Here is a 22,331-nt window from a genome sequence, read left to right as displayed (position 1 = left end):
AAGATATTCTGGATGTGGCCCTTATAATCTAAACAGAAACCTGCAGAGGAAAGATTCCTTGTTTGTTCAGCACTCTAATTGGTTGGTTAAACGTTCCCATACTTTCCCTTCCCTTTATTGAACTTGATGGACATGTGTCTTTTTTCAACTGTACTAACTATGTAACTATACTGCAACGTTAAGAAATTGTGCCACCTCTTGTGTACCGAAACTGTCAAGATTGTGTACATAATTCTAACCACTAAGCATATTGTGCCTCTTAAAGATATAGTAACCATAACGCTTTGTGTGCCACTGAACTTGTTCAGTAAATTTGAACTGTTTACATTTTGTTTGATCTATGATTATCTTCTTTTAAAGGGAAACAACTCTAGTCACCCCACGTTGCAACATGACATGTTTTGTCTAACTAGAATGATCAAACATAAAGGGGTTGCCAAGTTTAAAAAAATATTTTTTTCATATACCTTATTAGGGAATACTGCATTAATAGAGGGGGGTCCTCATCTCTTGGCCGGAGTGGAGAGCGGTTACAAAGAACATCTCTCGCTCAGATAACCCATTGATATAAATAGGCACTGTGTAATGCTTAACTTCCCCTGTGGTGGTGCTGCAGGGAAGCTGAACAGCCAGGTTTCCCCACAGATTATAGCGAATCACTGGGGTTTCCAACGGGGGGAATCTTTGTCATTAGCTTATTGTCAAGTGACTCTTCTAACAAACAGGGTATGGCTAATGTGGAGAACCCCTTTAAGATGTCGGAAACTCATATACCAGGTAGTTGCTTGTACAACAACTCCCTTATATACTTCTATTTTTGTAAAAACTTTTCTTAGGTGATAGATCCAATACCAGAGCTTGAAAACAATGACAGATTTAAAATACAGGCTGCAGTCTACATCAAAAAGTATTTTTTTTTCTTTGACAGCTTGACAGGAAAAACCTAAGGAATTTGCTCTCTATTATCAGACTGCTCCTGTTCGTAAAGCTAGTGAATCCAATAACAGAAGTATTGTAGGGAAATGTTGTGTATGAATTTCACTGATATATAAAAATAAGTTCACATTAGGTTACAAAGGGTGAATCTGTACTATAACTGATGATTGGTTTGTCTAAAGGAGTGAAGACATACAGTGGCGGACCAATAATGGTCTGGGATCCCAGGCAAAAATGAGCCTTTACCACCCACCATAGCTATGATAGCCATTTGGGCTAAGTTAATGTGTTGCATTTATCATGTATTTAGTTTTTTTTGCTCTGCAATTGGTGAGCAGTGCTACATCTGACTGAGGTGCTGAGTTTCGATTTTTGGGATGGGGGGGCCTTAATGGGTTTTCCCATCACGGAAATTTATGACATATCCACAGGATATGCCATAAATGTCAGATAGATGCGGGTCCCACCTCTGGGACCCGCATCTATCTCTAGAATGGGGCCCCGGAATCCTGTTCTACCGCTCTGTGTTCCTGCTGACACTTGTGATTTCTGATCATGTAAGAAGAAAACACCGTAACTCACTGAGCTACGCCGTTTCAATAAGTCCCATAAAAGTGAATGGCAGTTACGCTGTTTCTGAACTTCCATTCACTACTACGGGAGTTACTGAAACAGCGTAGCTCAGCGAATTATGCTGTTTTGTTCTTATATGGTCGGAAACCACAAGCGCCAGCAGGAACACAGAATTCTAGAACGGGGTTTAAGGGGCCACCTCTGGGACCCGCATCTATCTGACATTTATGGCATATCCTGTGCATATGTCATAAATGTCCCTGATGGGAAAAAAAAACCCTTGAAGCACTGCTCGGATGCCTAGAATTTTTGTCTTCCCCTGCTGTCATGAGTTGTGCGGTGTATTTCGCATACAACAAATATAATTACTTACTTGATATTTTATTCACAGGATTTTTAGGAGAATTTGAGGGAGCCCAATGTGTTTTGGGGGTAATTAAGTCACTGGTTTCTGCTTGTTGTGGAAGCCCTGGAGATTTTCCTGAAAAACAACAATAATTATTATAACATTATTTTAGAATAGACATTCACAGAATAAAATTGCGAATTTTGCTTTGTAATTATTCATTAAGTTCTTAAGACTACCAAATGAAATTTGGTCAGCATCGTTTCTACTAAGCAGAAGGTCAGAAATGTAGATCGTTGCTAAATAATACAAGCTGCACTTCGTATGCATCACATTTAGATTAGGATAGGGGCCTCATTTGCTGCCCTTCTTTAGCATTATTTACAACGGAAAGTCCTAGTTTATTTCCACACATGTGTTGCTTGTTGCTGGGTTTAACTTTGACGTCACATAGTGTGATATTTTGACACTAGATGGCAGAAATATATTAAAGGGATTTTCCAGCTGATAAAAATGAATGGTCTATCCTCAGGATAGGCCATCAATAGCTGATGGGTCCTTGTCCGACTCCTGGGACACCTGCCGATCACCTGTTTTGTAGGCGCGGCAGCACTAGTACGGGCGCTGCTTCCCCTTAATTTCTTCTTACTCATTATGAATAGTCGACGCGCATGTAGCGGTGATTCACAGGTATTGCAGCCTTTTCTACCTTTCACTTTAAAGCACGCTTAATGCTGTATGAAGAACTCTGTTCACATGGACGTTATTGACGAAAGAATAATGTAGTCTGCAGCACTATTCTTGCCATCGACTCAATCAGATTTGTTTTAGCTCTGTTGTGAACAGGATCCATAATGCTCGCGTGAACAGTCTTAGGCTTCGTTCACATCAGTGTCGGAGTTCTGTTCATGGGTACCGTCTGACCTTTCAGTCAGGGGAACCCATGAACGGAATCCAAACTGATCCATCACCATTGATTTCAATGGTGACGGATCTGGTGCAAATGGTTACCGTTTGACACCGTTGTGTAAGGGCTCCGTCGTTTTGACGGAATCAATAGCGCAGTCGACTACACTTTTGATTCTGTCAAACCTTTGGTTTCCGTTTGTGTCAGTCAGGGTCCCATTCCGACGGAACGGGACCCTGGCGCAGATGTGAACGAAGCCTAAATTGTTAATACAGGCAAGGTTTAAGCACTTAAAGAGTCAATGTCACCACATTATAACTGCCCTATCTCCTACATAATGCAATCGGCGCTGTAATGTAGATAACAACAGTGTTTTTTATTTTGAAAAACGATCAATTTTGAGCAAGTTATGAGCAATTTTAGATTTATGCTAATTCGTTTCTTAATAGACAACTGGGCGTGGCGTGAGACAACTCGCGAGATCACGCCGTTCTGTGTGAATAAGTCACCAAGAAAATTTACCGAAGTGTCGGGAGTGTGAATAGACATTGCGTCCTGGCTGGAGGCAATGTCAATTCACTCTCAAAACACGTCAATAAAGTTAATGTGGTAGTATGTGACTGCAAAGCGTGATTTCACGAGATCACGCTGTGTGGCGAGTACTGCTAAAAATGAATGGATAGAAGTGTATGACGCTGATTGTTTTTTTGAAAGTACTGAAAAGCTATGCTATTCTGTACTTCAAAAAAAGGTATACGCCACGTAACGTTTTTTTTAGCATTGTTCTCCATGGACGACGTATGCTATACTGTATGTTTGTTCCTTTTTCATATAGAAAAACTATCAGTTTTTTTGCTTTTTTTTCTATCAGTGTTCACTTTTAAAAGAAAAAAAAGTATACTTTTTTTAGGTAAAAAATGGACAGAAACGTATACCGACGTATGAGTATACGCTAAACGTACACGCTATAATAAAACAGACGTAAACAGAAAATGGTACATGTTTGTATACGTTTTCAATGGTCCACGTTTTTATAAAATAACGTATACGCTCGGCGAATAGCACAATAGTGATGTGAATGGGGCCTTAGAGCACTGTTTTTTTGTTACATTTGCCATATATATGTTTAGGTTGAGCTGTTCTGCATCCAAAGCTGTACTATGTCACTGCGGTCTCGACAACCTCCACTGGCATTCCTTTCCAACAAAAATGACACCAAATTTTCAAGAAATCAAATGTTGTTCAGATTCAACCAGAGCAAGAACTAAATGTCACTGCTGCATCTTATTACCGTACCTGGGCATGGTGCCATCTTGCAGACTTGGATTGTTTCAGGCTTTTCGCCTTCACATTGACCGATAACATTATCACTTGCTTTGCACACAACTTGGCGCTGCTGGATGCCCTCGCCGCAACTTGATGAGCACTGTGAAAGCCAATAAGATAACATCAATCAAGAAAGAACACAGCTTGTGGAAGTGTAGAGATTTCCTTCTGAGAATGCAGGATGTGAAGTATCTTCCAAGTCACTGGCTTCTTGCAAACAGACAGCAGATGCACCACAACCTCCCTTGAGTCTCATAAACAAATACAAAAAATATATACAGTATAAATGAAAAGCACATGTTTGGCACCACAGGCTGCATATGTACACTTCGTTTTTTCCAGAAATGTTTTTTGAACTAAATATTTACTTCCATACACTTACATGTAGTAAAGCACCTTTGACGTCAGAGAGGAAATTACACATCTGTAGATGTCTAAGGCTTTGTTCACATCTGTGTCGGAGGCTTTGTTAGGAGCCTCAGTCGCAGATCTGGTCAAAAATGCTGGACAAAATAGCCCAACTTCAGTGAAACGACGGACACATGGGAGAAACCCGACGGAACCCATTAAAGTCAATGGGTTACGTCGGCTGCCATTGGTGTCCGCCATGCAACGGATTCGGTATTTTCGTCGTTCTGCTCCTATGACTACATTCAAGTAGTTTTCTCATTGAAGACATATAATCAATGGCCAACGATGCAGTCGCTCAATGAAAGCTGAGTGGAGGTGAAGAGACATGATTTTTCCTATGGTCGCTGCTATTTTAGCTATTGACGGGGATCACGGCAATGCTTGCAAAAGACTATCAATGCCTTTGCCATTTGCAATCTAAAGAACTGTTTTCTGCTATGTACTGAAGACTTATCTCTAATCCTTTCTAACAATATGTTGGAAAGTCACAGACGGGTTTATGTATCTCTGGTTGCTAAAATAAGTTGTAACACTATGTAATATTGCCATGATTTGTCGCGATTTGAATGATGTCTCACACTTCACCACTATTGATGCAGTGAGGGGCTTATGCAGAATGGATCAGCAGGGCATATGTGCAACCGCCACTCCATTCAAAATGGTCCTCACTTCACGATTGGAACGGAGTGGCTCAGGATCCCCCTTCTAGTGATCGGTGTGGGGTTGGCAGCGATGATACATTTATCACCTATCCTGTAGATAGGTCAATATATGTTCTTTGTGGGAAAATCGCCTTGACTGGAAAAATTAACATATTAATATGCATTCTGTCGGAAATAGACATTATCTGTAAACAGGACATTGTTAAAAATATTAAAGCATGAACTAAATTAGCTGTGTGAATAGTCTAATTGTTCAGATAGGACACTTGAGAAGTCTTATATAGTAAGCGATAAACAGGATATGTACAATAGAGACATTCCCTGCCATGGTTATGAGGTCCATGATGATTTGGTCTCAGGTCCCCACCACACACGCACCACAATGTTAGCAAAAAAACGTAAGTGGGTAACAAAAGCTTCCCTCTGCCACTTTGTTCTACAAAGGGATGGTGGGTGGACAAGATGAAAGCCTTCCTGTCTCAGGATTGGCCATAGTGATGTAAAGCTAGCACTAGAAAGAGGTCCCATTGGTAAAATCCTTGCCTTGTAAGGAGTACATTTATTCAAGAATTTTTTTTTGCTGCTATTCCACAATTCTTAATTTGCTCAGTAAATCTACTTTCTTAATGACCGAGGCATGGTGTCACTGTAGAAGGACTAACCTGTGACCAAGCCCCTGTTCTCCACTGTGCAGGACATGGTATGCGGTTGCATGGCCTCCTTGGTTCTGGCCGTTCAGCAGTACAGTATTTTGTATGTACAGTGCGATTGGTGCCATTTTGCAGGTGCTGGAGACATTGGACTAGTCTGGTTTGGACACCCAGTTTGCCACACGTTTTGCTGCAAGGTCCCCACTCATCTGCTACCCATCTACAGGAGGAGACAAATCTTTGATTTTGGAACTCCATTTCAGTTTTGGAATACTGGTAGTATTATGCAGAATGGTTACAAAACAGCACAAGGTACATAAATAAATGTATAATACATCTCTGAATTTAGACCTAGTCATTCTATGATTAATTTGGGCAGCTTAGCAAGATGGAAACAAAACGTCAGTGAGTCTAATATCCTTTCTGTACAAGCTTTAGAAAGCAATGATGATAACCAGATGCAATGAGGTAACCTAAATAAAGCTGTCCATTAAAAACTGCATGCAAATGAGCATTTAACACAAATCACAGAATGAATAAATGAGAAAAATGTTGAAGTGCCACAAAAAATGTACAAATCATAAATGGTTTAATGTTAAAAGAAATAAAGTATAATAATTTGCTAGAAAATGTATACTATATAAAAATAATAGTTCACATTAATTCTCTTTTGGTCTTAAAATCTTGTCTCGACTGGACAACCCCTTTTCATGGTCTCCATTAGGGTATATGGAGGCTATAGGGGAGGGAAGGTATCACCTTCGGCCTCCTCTCTACTAGCCAGAGCACAGAGCCACTAAAAAACGTAGCTCCTGCTCTGGAGGACACTACATGGCCATGTATTACATGGTCGGCCATTTATGAGAATGGGTGGCCATGGGATAATTGATTTCCACCACAGGGGAAATATGCTATTGCCCAGCGCTACACCTGGTGATATCCGTTGATTGCGGAGGTTCTTAGAAGCTCCACCATTGTGATCAGCTAATTGAGACTGTAGCTGCCCTGGCAAAGGGCGTTGTCTAGTTGGGGCAATTCCTTTGAAGTGTTATGGAATAAGTGTGTATTATTTATAACCGCTCTGAACTACAGTACTGATGATACCTGGTACTAAGCTTGAAATGTAACATTTTCTTTTGCAATAGGTTATTTATAATTTATTTGCTGGTCTATAGGAACTGATATTACAATGTACTAAAATCTCCAGTGTTGTCAAGTGGTGCTCACTTTGTTATATCCAAAATGATATTAATGAATTCAGTACTTTTAGGATCAAGTTACTAACTTGTTCATACCCTGGCTGGGAGCATTCATGCAAATTGCACCGTTTGCGAATAGGCTTTGGCTTTTTGTTGTTGTCACATAGGGTACGTTGGAGCATCCTGTTGTCACTCTTTCTCCGACATCCATACTTTGTATACTGGATACCTGTAAGGCATGACAATAAAGATATGTGATTCAAAAAGTTTTCACAATGTTACATGATGTGGAGTTGTTGTTACTGTTTATTGGCCTTTATGCTGGGTTACCATCCATGCAACCATTCACTGTGGTACTTGAACAGGAATCGCTGAAAACAAAAAAAAAAATCTTCCCAAATCTGTCCTCTTACCAATTAAAGACTGTCTGGTATTGTGAACTCTTTGAACTCTTGTTAAATGTCCTGTCAGAGTATGTTGAGGTTATAGAGGGACCGTCCATCCAATGGCTATCTTTATTTACTCTCCCATTAAAATACACAATCTGTATGGCCTGCTTTAGCCAACAAAGGAAGCTACGTCAAGCATAGACCCCCACTCTAGACACTAGGTTATCTCACGACTTTTTTCCACGACAATTATTTTTCTTTTTTTTCAATGATGGTACACAGTTTGTTCAGATGCCTTATGTACATGGGAAGGGGCATTTTTCTCACCTCCGCCACATGCTTTGGAACACTGGGACCAGCTTTTCAGTGCCCATTCATAAGAATCCATCTCCTCAAGTAGAACATTATTGTTACCAATCATTGGTAAAAGGTCTTCATGAATAATATATTTGTATGTTAGGCTGCTCTTTAGCTCCTCATCTTGGGGCACAACCTTGAAGGCAACAAGACAACATCATGATAGACCCATTCCCAAGAACATGCATAGAAAAACTGTAATAAAAGATCAAGTATAAATTAATAAGCTGGGCTAAACTAAGTTTTGGCACTTTCAAAAATGTCAACAATAAACTTTATATAGAGCATAGTTAAGGTATAATTGAAAATTTACATTTTGCCCAAATTAGCAGCAATTTAAAAGTTTAAAAAAAATCTATTGCCCCCACGAAAAACATAATGCAGAGATTTCACATAAATAAATATTCTTTCGAAGAAAAGGTTTTGGGACTATGAGGTTAGTTCTAAGCAGGGCAAAATATATTTTTTGCCCAGTGGTTCACTTTAAATGATATAATTTTGCCTTAATTATGGCCAAATACAAAAATAAAAACAATGTATAAACATAAATAAAAATGTCATGTTTCACACAGTAAGGCCTCATGCACACATCAGCAAATGTGTGCACGGTCCGTGAATACGGCATGGACAGGCAGCAGAGTCTCGTCCGCGGGCTGTCCGCAATCACGGGCCGTGAACACACAAGATGTGCATTAATTTCAATGAGCCCAGACCGTGGAAATCACAGTCGTGTGCATTGGCCCATAGGATATCATGTGTTTTATACTATCCACAATTGCAGATAGTGTACGGCCGCAGATGCACCGTCACGTGCATGAGGCCAAACACAGATTCTCCTCCCATAATGTCCAATATTGATAGTGATTCAGCTGCTTGAAGTCATGTTTGTTAGGGAATTGCTTTGATGCTGCTATTCGTAACATACATCGTATATGATTAAAAGAATGCAGCATTTTTGTGGGTATTGCCGGCTATGGATAAGCTGAAGTAGATTTGCTGCAGGCACTTAGGACGTAAGATGTCTCTACATTTGCAACCAAATACAGGGCAAGCAACTCGTGTTTTGCAGGTCGTCTGCGTATATTTTTAAAGCCTAAATATACCAACTCAAAATTGATAAAATTTAAGAATAACAAGTACAAATTTCTGAGAATTTCATAAACCATTCTATTTATGTTATTGTACATAAGATCATTTCATTTCAGTACTGATCTATAGTCTGGTCTTTCTGCCTTTCAAACAACAGCACCTCTGTCTTCCATGAAATGTTAGATACAGACTACGTTGGGCCTTTGCTCAAGATTAATATATGTGCCCCTTTCACTCCAATGGCTAATCATACTGCACCTCACATATAAGCCATTCCCTCTGGTGGATTGCAATTCATGGATTGTAAGCCCTAAAAATAATTATCCCAGTCCCTTGAATTCAACGCAATAGATAGTGGGAAGCATATCATTAGAGGCAGTGGACCACCTTATTTAAAGGGCCCTTGGTTGCACATATATGGGCCCCTGGCTCAGTGCCACATAAGGACTCCTGTTAGATCCCCAGTGACTTTGTACAAGGTGTAGACAGAAGTACACGGTGCAGTAAAAAACAAATCATATCTTATTGTAGTGATAAAGTCGATTATCTGCAAGAAAAGTGGCAAATGTATCTTACCAAGAATGCAATAGGCTCATGCAATGGTCCAGTGGTTTTCACAGTTTTCTTTCCATCTTCAACAGTGTATTCCCACTCCAAACCCATTTCTATAAAAGTTCTTGATTTATTATCTTTGCCTTTAACATTCAGAATGAAATTTCCACTCACTTGGTTTTTAATAGCTGTAAGAATACCACACAATGAAACACATGAAATGTGTTAGTTCAAATAATTTTTAAGCTAAGTGTACCATGTTTATATCTGCATTTTTTCTGGTCTTTCCAGCAAGTATCTAGTAGCTGGGTCTTAAGGCCATACAACCAGTGACCTATACGTAGAGAAAAATATTGTGCACTATGTGAACTGTGAATATTATATTTTTAGGTTCAAAACTACTCATTTATTTCATAATGTATTTTTAAATGTCAGAGCTCCTTTCACACAGGCATAGAGTTAAAACATAAATTTCAGGCAGTTTGTAGCCACCACTAGGGGGAGCTTACTGCATGCTGGTTTATACATCTTCCCTTAGATTTAATAATCTGTCTAAAGCTCCCCCTAGTGGTGGCTGCAGGGAGCCAGAATGTTATTATTTAACTCAATGCAGGAAAACAAAAGAACAGAGGATCCAGCGCGGTTAGTTAAAATAGAACATTGTTCCAATTTTATTTGGAGTATTAAAACAAAGTCGGTCCCGAGTGTTGTACTTAGAGATAGATAGAAAGGTGCCTACGCGTTTCAGACACACACCACGTCCTTCCTCATGGGAAAAAGCCACGTGGTGTGCGTCTGAAACGCGTAGGCACCTTTCTATCTATCCCTAAGTACAACACTCGGGACCGACTTTGTTTTAATACTCCAAATAAAATTGGAACAATGTTCTATTTTAACTAACCGCGCTGGATCCTCTGTTCTTTTGTTTTCCTGCATTCAATACCGTGAGCCGTCACGGAGATCCGGGCGCAGAGCGCAGAAAACCTGAAGGTGAGCTGGAGGATTCCTCCCACAGTTTTGTTTGTATTTAACTCAATGGCTATGTAAAGAAGAGCAGGTGGGAGAGCTCTCAAAATTCATAATCTATTTATTCAACTGATTGCAATATTTCAGCTCACCTAGCCTTTCTCTCTTCTCTTCATAGAGCAGGTTTACTAAGCTAAATGCGCCAGAATTCTGGAGCGCACTCCATGCTCTATATTTATAGTACTTTAGACACTTTTTGCTACTCACTCGACAAGCGGGCATGACTTAGCAGAAAAGGGCATGAAATTGCACCCAAATTTTGGTATAAAGTATACATAATTGTTTATAGATGTGCCAAATTAATCATCCAGCATGAGCCACTGTAGTACATTTGATGCATCTAGTGTGATTTTAAGCTGTCCAAATGTTAGAATTTTTAGTAAATCTGTCATTACATCTCTATGGTACCTCCATTTTTCCTTTAACCCCTTCCCGACATTTGAGGTATCCATAGCCGACACTTCAGAGTAACGAGCGGCATCATGCTCAAGCGCGATCCCACTCGTTTAACTCGTTAAATGCTGCAGTCCATAGCGACCACAGCATTAAAATCGTTAGAAAGAGGGAGCGAAACCTCTAACAGCTCATCACGCCCCCCTCCCCGCAATGCAATCGCGGGAGGCGATGGTTGCTATGGCTGCCTGGGGGCCTAATGAAGGCCCCCAGGTCCGCCATCTTTGTGCACCTATTAAGCCCTGACTCCAGCAGGGCTTAATAGATGCCTTTCAGAATCACGATATACTGCAATACATTAGTATTGCAGTATATCGTGCAAGCAATCTAATGATCGCTGGTTGAAGTCCCCTAGGGAGACTAATAAAAAAAGTTTAAAAAAAAACCCTATTCCCATTTTCCCCCTAGAGCATAGTAAAAAAATAATAAAATAAACATAATTGGAATCGCTGCGTCCCTAAAAGTCTGAACTATTACAATATATCATTATTTAACTCGCACGGTGAACGCCGTAAAAATGATCAAAACGTCGCATGTACACCAAAATGGTATTATTAAAAACTACAGCCTATCTCGCGAAAAATAAGCCCTCATACCACTTAATCGACGGAAAAATAAAAAAGTTATGGCTCTCGGAATTTGGCGACACAAAATACATTTTCTTTTTTACACTTAGGTTTTTACTTGTAAAAGTAGTAAAATGTAGAAAAAACTATATATATTTGGTATTGCCGTAATCGTATTGACCCACAGAATAAAGTTAACATGTTATTTTAATTGCACAGTGAATTTCGCAAAAATGTTGCGCAAAAAAACATGGAAGAATCGCTGTTTTTTTCATTTTCTACCCCACAAATTATTTTGTTTCCTGTTTCCTAGTACATTATATGGCAAAATAAATGGTGCTACGAAAAACTACAACTCGTCCCGCAAAAATAAAGCCCTCATAGGACTATATCGACGGAAAAATAAAGAAGTTATGGCTTTTGGAATGTGGGGAGGAAAAAATGAAAATGAAAATCTGAAAAAGGGCTGCGGCGGGAAGGGGTTAAAAGAGCTCCATTACCCTTATATTTATCCTTGAACTTTTAGAATTGTAAACATTTAAATTTTAAATCTGTAAAAAATGTGCCGATAAACCAAAGCGTTGCGTCTGTAAACATTACATTTAAGTAAATAAGCAAGTGTTTTAAAGGCTATGAACACCTTTGACATTGTTGTTTTTCTGTTTGTTTGTTTTTTTTAAATAAAATTATATCCGTGTGATTGGTGCAACTTCTTAAATACATTTTATTAAAAATAATTGGTACTTTTTGAGATACAGCTGCTTTTGTATTCTGTATACAGAGCAGCTGTATAGTGCGCTGAAACCTGAATCAGTCAGGTCCACGGGATCCTGATACGGAGAATGTAGCTGTTACCGATCACATCTACGTTCATTACTTAGATGTGATAGATTACAGGTGGATCCTGCATGTCAGAGACACTCAGGACCCGCTGACACTGAACCCGTCAGTTGCGCAGACCTGATGGATTCAGGTCTTAGCAAATTATACAGCTGCTCCGTATACAGGATACAAAGCAGCTGTATCTCAAAAAGTAAAAATATTTTTTCATAAAATGTATTTAGGATGTTGCACCAATCACATGGATACATAATTTTATATATATATATATATATATATATATATGATCTGAAAGGTGTTCATAGACTTTAAGTTTTCACAGTAATTGGATCCTCTTACCAAGATTGTTAGAAGATACTTCTGTCTCTTCTATTTGTATGTGCCTGGCTCCTGCTGGAATCTCAAACATTTTTAAAACACCAGCTGCAATAAAAATGAATGAACATCGTCATAAATCTGTGTAACATAGAAATATACAAAGTCACTGTATAGTCATCACTTTAAAGAGACTCTCATAAGTTTATTAATTCCCTATCTCCTATGATTCTGATAACTACAGTGTAATTTTTTTTCAAAAACATTTTTTATTTGCAAAGTTATGAAAAAATTTTCTAAATATGCTAATTTGGCTATACTTGCCAAATGGGAGGTTACTCTTTTTATTTCACTCTGGGGGGGGGGGGTGTAATGTTTTCTGTATGACGCTGTCCAATCCGCATACAGCTTCTCCCCCTTCCCAGCCCAGCAACAGAGTGATCATATAGTATACAGCTTCCATTTCCGACTGTGTATTCAACTGGTGATACGTCCGGTTGTGTCACAGCTAGAGCTGCGATCCTGGTGCCATAAGAAAGATTAGGGTCTTTCATATGCCACCAAAACCAAGCAGCATGTCTGTGGATGAGAGTCGCCCGTCATGGCTGGAGGCGATGTAGGGACCGTCTTCATGGAGTACCGCTGAGTCGTTGTGGTGAAGGACCTGAGGCCGGAAGTGGCAACACATCGTGATCTCGTGATTGAAGCTGAGATCAGGCTGGGCTGTGAAGAGGAGACTTGTATGCTGATTGGACACCGTCATACAGAAAACATTACACCGCCCAGAGTGAAAATAAAATGTAACCTCATATTTGTCTATTAGAGCCAAGTTATCATATGTATAAGTATGAACATAACTGATAAAATTATAAATGTTTTTTTAAAACAAATCACACTGTAGTTAGCAGCAAAGCGCCTATTAGATTAGTTAGGAGATAGGAAATTAATAAACTGGAGACAGATTCTCTTTTAAAGGGGCAGACACAGAGCCCTTATATAACTCCAGCCCAACAGCCCCCACTGCCAACCACAAAGGGACTGTAGCATTGTGTCCTAGGATTGTGCTAAATATGGTAGTGTCCCACTTACTGCCACACACTTGACATTCTTAGCCCCGCCACGCACCCCTCCAATATGTCATTGCACAAACTAAAAGGGAACTGTGAAATACATTTTCTTACCAGACAGCTTCGGTGACTTGACTAATGTTCCCTTCACTGTCCGACAATGAGAATTGTCACCTCCGCAAACCCCACACTTATCATCTTCCTTCAGAGAGCCAATTTCCTTGTCACATCCGAAGTTCTGTAATATAAGGTAACAAGACAAGAGCCCTCTATTAGACAAATCCGGTAGATAAAGAACCTGTGTAAACAGTTCTGGGGGATAAGGTAATATTAAAACTTTACCTGTTCTGCAGAAAGATACTAGACATGCTTTGTTGACACAAAAACATATTTGCTGTATATTACATCTCATGTTAGTAACTCATTGAAGGTGCAAAAAACATCATGTAATGATTTAGGATGGAAGGAAACATATCTTTTGTGCAGGAAAAAATATTCACTGACATAATATTAATACGTGCACTAATAGGTACATGGTTTCCAAACGAAAAAGTGCCCCTATTTTGGCAGTACATTTCCTAATATATTATGGAACATAGGAGATAAAGTAAATCTAGAAGTTAAAAAGTTGAAATGTTTGTTTACTTGACAATTTAGTAGATCTGGAGCAATAACATACCCATTCATCCTCAAGGTGGCAACTGAGTGTTACAATAACACAATAGCCTGTAATTAATATTTTGTATAACATTTGCATAGCCATAAATATAAATGACAAGTTCTTAGTGGGATTTCCCTCAAAAGCAGATATGAACTTTAATTTGGACTCTGTATTCTACCCAGAAAACAAAGGTCACATGAGGACACACGTATGTATGTAGAAGTGAATATTTATCAGTGCGATCATTCTCCACCAATGACTGTGCTATAATAAACACCAGCAAACAGATTCCCTGTCTATACAACCAGTGCTATGACTACAAGACCCATGTGTGGGAGAGGAATTAGGAATAGCTCCATTGGAAATTTCCACACTCGTGATATTCTTAGTAATCTCAGTGGATGCAGAGTTAAGTCTTTAGGAATTCTATTTATTTAGATTTGTACCAAATCTGAGCAGTGTCTTGGAATCCACCGCATTTACTGCATCAAGCCGAACTGAGGAAATTGTTCGATTAATGGTCCAGATTGCACCATATTCAATTGTATCTGATTCTTACGATGCAGACACAATTGTGCCTCCACCTGCGGCGGCAACAGCATCCTCAGAGATTACTTCAGCTCCAGGCTGCAGCAAATGGAGGACAGGGCATGTAAGAGGCGGCTCACACCTAACATCCTCATAGACGGCGTGGGAATAAGTATGAGTAGGAGCAGAGCAATCTGCCACCCAGGTTATACATGGGATTACAATCTTGCAGGCACTGCTGTTTATGGCGGCACTATGGCATTTGCACTGTTTATGGGGGTACTCTCAGACTGATGTACTACTTTGGGAACACTCTCTGGCATCTTTACTGTTTTATGGGGCACACTTTGGCATCTCTCCTGTTTACGAGTGGATAGATAGGGCTTAGCATAGGTAGGTGCATGTAGGGCTAAAAAAAAACGTGTAGGCAGGAATAAAAAGAATCTACGGAAGGATACAGATATTGCTGCTAGTGTGGAACATATGGGCATTTTTGTGGCTTTACTTTTTGCTATTAGAAAGTATTAAGGATCTATTACACGGCCCGGCGAGACAGCTCGTTGATCGGCGCTCGTTTGCTCCTTTCACAAGGAACTATGTATAAATGCTCGTTACTCCAATCGCTCATCCCCATACAGTTTTATCATGTCGGCAGCCAGGGGCGTAGCTAAAGGCTCATGGGCCCTGGTGCAAGAATTCAGCTTGGGCCCCCCTACCCCTCCCCAACACCACCAGACCCCTGCGCTTGCCTATGCCAAGCTGCCTTGCCCGACAGAACCCATGAATGCCCCCACAGTATAATGCCCTCCATAGCTGCCCGCACAGTATAATGTCCCTCATAACTGCCCCCACACAGTATAATGCCCCCCATAGTTGCCCACACCCAGTATAATGCTCCCTCCATAGCTGCCCCCCACACAGTATAATGCCCCCCATAGCTAACCACCACAGTATAATGCCCCCCCATAGCTGACCACCACAGTATAATGCCCCCATAGCTGACCCTACAGTATAAAGACCCCACAGTATATTGACACCCATAGCTGCCACATAAAGTATAATGCCCCCATATAGTATAATGCCCCCCATAGCTGCTCCATACAGTATAATGCCTCATATACTATAATGCCCCCATACAGTGTAATGCCCCCATAGCTGTCCCATACAGTATAATGCCCCCCATACAGTATAATGCCCCCACAGCTGCCCTATACAGTATAATGCCCAAATACAGTATAATGCTCCCATAGCTGCCCCATGCAGTTTAATGCCCCATACAGTATAATGCCCCATAGCTGCCCCATACAGTATAATGCCCTCCATACAGTATAATGCCCCCATAGCTGCCCCATACAGTATAATGCCCCATACAGTTTAATGCCCCCCATGGCTACCCCATACAGTATAATGCCCCATACCGTTTAATGCCCCCCATGGCTGCCCCATACAGTATAATGCCCCCAAAGCTGTCCCACACAGTATAATGCCCCCATAGCTGTCCCACACAGTATAATGCCCCCCCATAGCTGCCCTATACAGTATAATGCCCCCAATACAGTATAATGCCCCCTTATCAGCTACCATATGAGCCCCTCCCATACCCAGTATAATGCCCCCATATGTATGTACCTAATAGAAAAATAATAACATAATTACTTACCTATCCCCGTTCCCACGACAGTTGGGGTAGATCCTTCTCTTCCAGTTTGTGCTGTTGTGTTGGAAGCGGGACCAGCGCGGTCAGCGCTGTGTGGCAAAGGGGGCTCATTGCGACCCCTATAGCTTTGCCACTGTCGGCAGTACATCTCCCTGTTTACACACCGAGATGTGCTGCCGGCAACTATAAAAGTTTATGCATTTAGGTCGATTACACAGGGCAATTATCGGGAACGAGCATTATATGAGTGCTTGTTTGTCCGAGAATTAGGCAGTGTAAATTGCGGATAAACATAAGGATAATTTAATGTCATCCAGGCTTCCTTGGCATAGATAGGTAGATCATTAAGTCAAGAAGTGTGAGTGGTGATGCAGATAGCATTGTCACACACATAAAATACCACTCCTAAGCCCTAATAGGGTTCCCAAAGAGATGCATAGAGGGCTTCAACTGTACCTCTGTTTGCCTCCAGTTTCATACGGACACACAAATGTGTTTTTTTTTTGTAGGATTCCGTCAGAATCCAATATGAAAAATTCCCATATAAAAAAATGGAATGCTCTATCGGACTCTGTATGTATGGAGGTTTACTCCCCTAGAAGCATTGCTAGCAGGGGAGAATATCTCTGTGCATACGGCACCTTACATGAGTTCTTGAATGCATATTATTCTTATTTAAAGCCAATTTGCGTCTAAATGGGATCAACAAACCCTAGTCATAGATGCTTTCAGAGTACAAACCATTGCAGATGTACCAGAAGAGCAAGGCAAAGTAACATCCTACGTGTGTATACATCCCAAAACATAATTTTTAAGTTTTTAATGCAGATGTTATGGATAATTTTTTTAATATGATACATTTAATACGATGAGCACATACCACACAATCTCCTCTAGCACAGACACTATAAGGGTCTTTGTAGCTACAACGGGTACCATCATGAACCACCTGATTCATCAAAACCACATCTCCCGTTTCCTTAGACTGGCATATAAGTTCACATTTCTGTGCATCTGTAAAGTAAAGTAGATTGGTGTCAAGAATATATGTAAACAGCCATAAAGGAATGAAGAAAATATGTATATTTGCATTCTTTTTTTCTTCTATACAGGAGTTAGAGATCTTAAGTTATCTGGTTATTCTTTATGGAATTCAGCTAGTTGTACAATCATTGTGCAATAGTTGACTAATGGGAAGAATAACACACTTTTACCATTATATCCTGGATAACACGTGGCTAACAAGCTAATTGTCCGAAATATTCTTATGTCATTTCACAGTTAGTCAGTTGTTCAAAATGGTCACAGCAGATCTTTGGTTAAAAAAATATATATATATTTCTATGGGAACATCCAGACTGCCCCTGATATTTTCCAAATTGTAATCAGAAACATTGAATTGCAAGAATTACAACCCATTGAATTTTATTGTTCCCCCCAAGATAAGTGGTGACAGAAGTGTCTGGCAGTTGCTTATCTTGATCCTTCTATAGAAATAATATGTTCATCCACCTGAGCTGATCCGGTATTGTTTATTTGGCTGACAACTATGTCTATGGCTAGCTTGACAGCTGACTTCCTGTCCTCAACTACTTACCCTACTTTTATCAAAATATCATCAAATTCGAATGGAAAATGTGCATACATTATTGACATGGATCAAGCCTTAAAAACATAGCTTCAAATATTTTTTACCATCATGATGTTCATAGGGAAGCCAAGTGTGCTTGGTATTTTGGTGAGTGTAATATGAGTTTCGCTGTGAGCACTGCTGAGCTCGGAAATCCTCAAATGGTCCGCGGCATTCTTCAGTGTTGCACATCTGATATTCATAGGTGGGACCAGGACAGTCACGACCCCCATACGCTGGTCTACACAACACAATATATAAGATATATGCTTTTAGTGGACAGCATTTGGTCTTTTTTTTTTCTCTCTTTCCCATAACCTATTACAATCTACTGAGCCCAAAGATCCAATTTTTCTCACTGTTTTATTTAATATATAGTAGCAAAGATATAAAGTCCAACTTTATATGTTATTGTGAGCCTTTACACACAGTACCATCTAGGCACTTATTAGAGCCTCTGTGGGTCCACAACTGATTTTTTTTTTTGGGGGAAGTTGCCATCTGCTCATTTCCCACTCTCCTACAGGGGAAATGTAGTATTACATGTGTCCATCCACATGAATGTACCTCCATATAATATAAAAATGGACCATGTCTTGCTCATAGAGAAGAACCAGAGCAGGGGAAACCCCATCCATGATCTTCTCAAGTTTAGGCAACCTCTTTAACTACAATCCCAGCATACAATTTGTTTGGTGGGTGCTTTGCTACTGGGGTTGTGCCTAGATTTTATGGATAATCAGAGGCAGGTTATTGAGTTACTCTCATAATAATGCTAAACATACGCTTTATTCAGCTTTGAGAAATGATCTCTGGATCTATTAAGCTTTGACCTCAGAAGACTGAATCTGATCCTGTCATTGACACTAAATATTGCCGTGTCCATGGAGCCTTATAAAAAGTGTATATTTCCTTCTGTATGGTAGATAGGTCTATTCTTCCATAGGCCGACACCTAACATCCCCTTTAAAAAAAACATTATCCAATAAAGTTAAATAGACACATGTTCAACAACTGAGTAATTATAGTCTACAATTTAACTTCAAAGTCCAAATATTTTGAATGTGAATGTATACATTGTATCTGCGTATCTTCTTTATAAATACTGCATATGGTTCTTCTGTTGAGAATCAGTATCCTAGCACAATTCCTGCACATCAACTGTTGGCTTATACAAACTTGAGATAATACATATATAATTTGTTACATAAGTACATAACGATTTATTTCCATCATCAAGCTCTCCATTCAGTCTTTGAGCTTGATAAAGAACTTGATGTAGATGGCCATGATGTACGCATCTATGGCTGTAACCATGTTCAAGGCTCAATTGTCTTAAAATTTGAATAATTAAATCTTGTGATGACGTATGGCAAAAAAAATGAGAGGGGTTACAAGAGAAAGTAGAAGCTGTTGAAACAGCAAATCATGGTTTTGAGCTATATTAACATTTGCCTTCAATAAATCACAACTTCTGAAAAACTTTTTGTTTTGTTATATGCCCTGTGCCAAGTCTGTGTTTATGTAATCCGAAAATACGGTGGAGAAAGAAGAAAAAGAGCATACAGATGTGGCTTTGCTGAAAAGAAAGAACCACCAGAAGCATAACATATGTTTATATTTCACTGAACTGGAATTTGAAAGATTACTTGCAAGTGTTAGGCACACAAACTAGGGATCTGGTCCCCCAAATATTGCAAATATGAGCCTGTCGGCCATAGATACCATGTAAGCACCTACATACGATTTCCTAAATGAAAAATAAAAATATTTCTCATGTTTAATATTTGTACCTCTCCGCATAATTTAATGGATTGTCTGGAAGTCTTCCCAGAGTGACATAGCAATAATTAGTTTATATGTTTTGCAGATGCCCTTGGTATGAATCTGGTATGCCTTAAAGAAATACACAGCTCAAAGCTTTCAATGTAGAAATAATCGTACTCCAATGTCTATTAAAACAGTGGCATTCATTGTTTTAAAGATGTCTTCTGTATAGATCAGGTTACTAAATATAAAACTTTTAAAAGTATTTGTAGTTTGACACAGATGACATTATAGTTATATTTATATGAAAATTCAACAATAACCCCCCCCCCCCCAAAAGACCCTATAAATAAATAATACAAAATTAAAACTGAAAGCTAATAATCATTTTTATGGTTAACCTCCGACTTGTCCTACTGTCCTGTATTACTAGTAAGATTGAATACAGGAACAAAATATTCATAGTCTTTAAGAAAATCATAATGGTGTGTAGTGTACGGGAATTGTAATGTAACTTGCAGCTGGCCATAGACTTGAGATGTCTGTCGGCTGATTGCTTGGATCCATTGATCTTTCTAATCCCTGCATTGCATTTTGAAAAGGATATTACATAGTAGTGGCGCTATAAGGGTTTCAGAGGTAGCAGTTGCGCCTAGACCCTGGTGCCTAATGGTGCCCAAATATCACTCTGAGACATAAGACACAAGTTATAAAGTTACATAGCTAGTACAGTTTAAAAAAAAATCATATGTTCAACCTGGAGATGGGTGAAGGTAAGGAGTAGGGGTACATTTTATAACTTTGTTTCCCCCCATTAACCCATAGAAAGGCAAAAATAAATCTATAAGGCATGAGCCAATCTTCACTAAGAAGAAATTATTTTGTGATCCCAAGTGGCGATCAGACTGAATCAACATTCAAACAAGAATTCTAAATTTACATGGGTATTAAAAGAGGCATGGACTCGCGGGACAGGGATATATTATTACCATTTTACAAAGCATTAGTGCGGCCTCATCTAGAATATGCAGTTCAGTGCTGGGTACCCGTTCATAGAACAGATGCCCTGGAGATGGAAAAAGGCATGGAGCTCAGAATGTCCATCTGCCCCATATCATGATATAAATACTACAAATAACATGTAATAGTAGGTGAAGGCTGTTACAGATTTTTTATTGATGCCCAGAAACTTCAAGTTATGCCTCTGAAAAGATGTCAGTATTTCTTATTTATCGCTGCGGTTTTAGGAAATCTATGTATTGTTTACAAATGTCTAGATATAACTGTAACATATGATATTTAGGAAAAATTATTTTAGGGTTTCTCTGCTTTTGTACACTTAATACCTAAGCTTACTAGGATCACATAAATTAACATACTATCCATTGCAAATATGCAACAAAAAAAAACAACGGTAAATTAAAAAAAATAATAATAATAATTTGCAGGAGAAATATGGGAAAATAAATAAAATGAGAAACGAAATATAATGGCATGAGGGTATGTTTACACATGGTATTTTGCTGTCATTTTTTTCAGTGATTCTTGTAAAAAAAAATGGCAAGAAAAGTAACTGAGAAAAAAAACAGTTATATGCGAACATACCCTTAGGGGGAAAGTGTCTGTAAATCATATTCACCTGACTTCAACTCATGGGTCAGTAAACTCAAGGTTTGAGATCTTCCCTTTCAAGGCATTATGACTTTATATAAAATGCAGAAAATCTTTTCCGAAGTGCATATGGAAAAACAAACAATCTTTCCAAATTACCAAGGATTTCCATTCCACAAGAACATTGTAACATAGTACTCTCACCACATTCATTTAGTGATGATATTTTCTCGTTCTCGTTCCCATAATTTAACACATGGAGTCAGTAACAATCCCATAATTTATATAAAATCAATTATATTTTATAGTATACACAACCATCAGTATCTTATTATCCAATGAAAACTCAATAACTACTTAAGATACTCTCTAAAACTACCCAGCATAACATGATTATAAAAATCTAAAGTCATGTCAACAAACAACTTTAATTTGAAAAATCCTTTTTCATAGTCATGTAAATCGGGTGGCCTAGTAGTTTTACCCTATTTTTACAGATCCATATACAGTCAGTTTAATATATTCGTTTTTCATTTCTACAGTTCTAGTTTTACTGATAAATTTTAAAACAAACATGATGGTGCTTGAAGAAGGTAGGTAATAACCTGGATAATTGAAGAAGATAGGGCACGACTTTGTCAAAGACGGGCAGAGCCGTAGTATGGTACCTATAGAAGTCAATTGAGTCCTAATGTATCTCTGAATTCATAGTGATGCACATGTAGGATTTTTCTGTCCGATTCATATGAAATCAGGCAAAAAAATAAAAAATAAGGCATGGATACCTTATATCGGAGATATGGTAAATAACGT

The 22,331-nt window shown here is 39.1% G+C and overlaps 1 protein-coding gene across 1 annotated transcript in view; it reads right to left on the bottom strand.

The window, feature by feature from the left end:
• ADAMTS14 (ADAM metallopeptidase with thrombospondin type 1 motif 14) overlaps positions 1–22,331 on the bottom strand; it is a 118,403-nt gene that overhangs the window by 10,891 nt on the left and 85,181 nt on the right. Inside the window, exons 12-21 of the mRNA XM_075842728.1 lie at positions 18,206–18,381; positions 17,391–17,524; positions 13,779–13,902; positions 12,622–12,705; positions 9,422–9,585; positions 7,727–7,892; positions 7,107–7,239; positions 5,824–6,031; positions 4,059–4,188; positions 1,883–1,990 (exon numbers count right to left, since the gene is read on the bottom strand). Coding sequence (XP_075698843.1) covers positions 1,883–1,990; positions 4,059–4,188; positions 5,824–6,031; positions 7,107–7,239; positions 7,727–7,892; positions 9,422–9,585; positions 12,622–12,705; positions 13,779–13,902; positions 17,391–17,524; positions 18,206–18,381 — 1,427 coding nt within the window. The remainder of the gene's footprint in view (positions 1–1,882; positions 1,991–4,058; positions 4,189–5,823; positions 6,032–7,106; positions 7,240–7,726; positions 7,893–9,421; positions 9,586–12,621; positions 12,706–13,778; positions 13,903–17,390; positions 17,525–18,205; positions 18,382–22,331) is intronic.

The sequence above is a fragment of the Rhinoderma darwinii genome, chromosome 11 (genome assembly GCF_050947455.1).
Source record: "Rhinoderma darwinii isolate aRhiDar2 chromosome 11, aRhiDar2.hap1, whole genome shotgun sequence".
Taxonomy (NCBI): domain Eukaryota; kingdom Metazoa; phylum Chordata; class Amphibia; order Anura; family Rhinodermatidae; genus Rhinoderma; species Rhinoderma darwinii.
The sequence above is the reverse complement of the archived record's forward strand: the minus strand, read 5'-3'. Positions and strand labels throughout refer to the sequence as shown.